The sequence below is a fragment of the Mandrillus leucophaeus genome, unplaced genomic scaffold, assembly GCF_000951045.1.
Source record: "Mandrillus leucophaeus isolate KB7577 unplaced genomic scaffold, Mleu.le_1.0 Scaffold1, whole genome shotgun sequence".
In the NCBI taxonomy this organism is placed as follows: Eukaryota; Metazoa; Chordata; class Mammalia; order Primates; family Cercopithecidae; genus Mandrillus; species Mandrillus leucophaeus.
This window is the reverse complement of record NW_012098097.1, coordinates 13,902,295-13,903,802: the sequence shown is the minus strand read 5'-3', so window position 1 is coordinate 13,903,802 and position 1,508 is coordinate 13,902,295. Positions and strand designations below refer to the sequence as shown.

The 1,508-nt window shown below is 56.6% G+C and overlaps 1 protein-coding gene across 1 annotated transcript in view; it reads right to left on the bottom strand.

The window, feature by feature from the left end:
• CARD14 (caspase recruitment domain family, member 14) overlaps nt 1–1,508 on the bottom strand; it is a 40,748-nt gene that overhangs the window by 19,813 nt on the left and 19,427 nt on the right. Inside the window, exons 12-14 of the mRNA XM_011967323.1 lie at nt 776–881; nt 612–675; nt 195–387 (exon numbers count right to left, since the gene is read on the bottom strand). Coding sequence (XP_011822713.1) covers nt 195–387; nt 612–675; nt 776–881 — 363 coding nt within the window. The remainder of the gene's footprint in view (nt 1–194; nt 388–611; nt 676–775; nt 882–1,508) is intronic.

Below are 1,508 nucleotides of genomic sequence, written 5' to 3'. Positions count from 1 at the left end.
TGCTGGGTTCCCCACGGCATGACTCTCATTTATAAATGAGCGGAACGCTTTACATCAGCCCAGGAAAGAGCAGGGGCCTAGCCCAGAGTGGATCTGCATGGTCTGGGGGATCTGAAGTCTGTCTGGGTCACCCCACCCACTGCCGCTGCCCCCATGAAGAGCCCGGGGCACAGGAGGGACCTCACGCGACTCACCATCACAATCTGGGTGCCCGGGCGCAAGGCCATCTGATCCGCCGCCGAGCCCGGGGTGACCCGGTGAATGAAGATGCCTGTGAGGTTCCCGCCGATGACGCCGATCTGCTCCAGCAACGCATCCCCCTGGAACGCCAGCACCGTGACCTGGCTCAGGATCCTGCGGGCTGGCCTCCGCCGCATGAGGACGCCGCTGCAGGCCAGGAGACGACCGGCTTGTGCACTGCCCAGAGTAGGACAGCCGGCAAGGCCACCTCCCCATTGCTTCCCTCTGGCCCCAGTGTTCTGGAATTCTCCTCCCCCTCCATGGCCCCATGTGCTTCACCTCCCAGTGGTGATAGGACACTCACCCTCTGCTCTGCCACCCCCGGCCCTGGTTCCCCAGCCAGCCTCGGAGGGTTCCCCCCTGCTGCTCACCTCTCCGAGACATCAAGGCTTCCAGGTGAGAACGGCTGCAGGCTGCTTTCCAGCTGGGGAAGGTCTGGGAGGAAGCCAAGAGCTCACAGATCTTGGTCACCCCATTGCTGATGGGGCTTCCTGTAACCTCAGCCCCTTCTCCCTCAGCCTCAGGCACCCCCTGCCGGTTCCATCCTCTGTGCTGAGGCTGAACTTTCTCTTCCTCCACCCCTTCCTCAATGCTTGGACGCTGATTTCATCTTTCCTAAAATCACTGTAACTAGTGAGGAGCTGCAACTGGGAAGGTCTGAGCACCACATGCTATTTTGTGATATTTGAATGAGTTGCCAACATTTGAAAGACAGGAAGATTTCACCTAAAATCTGGATTTCTGGCTTCACTTGAAAAAATATCTGCTGCATTTCTGCACTGACCTGTATTTCTGCGTGGACCTGCATTTCAGGACTGGCCTGCATTACTGCACTGACCTCCATGTCTGCATGGACCTGCACTGGCCTGCCTTTCTTTCTTTTTTTTTTTTTGAGACAGAGTCTCGCTCTGTCCCCCAGGCTGGAGAACAGCGGCGTGATCTCGGCTCACTGCAACCTCCACCTCCCGGGTTCAAGCAATTCTTCTGCCTCAGCCTCCTAAGTAGCTGGGACTACAGGCATGCACCACCACACCCGAATAATTTTCGTATTTTTAGTAGAGACAGGATTTCACCATATTGACCAGGCTAGTCTTGAACTCCTGACCTCGTGATCCACCTGCTTTGGCCTCCCAAAGTGCTGGGATTACAGGTGGGAGCCACTGCGCCCAGCCCTGGCCTGCCTTTCTACATGGATCTGCATTTCTTTTGTTGTTGTTAGTGTTGTTGAGACGGAGTCTTGCTCTGTTGCCAGGCTGGAGTGTAGTGGC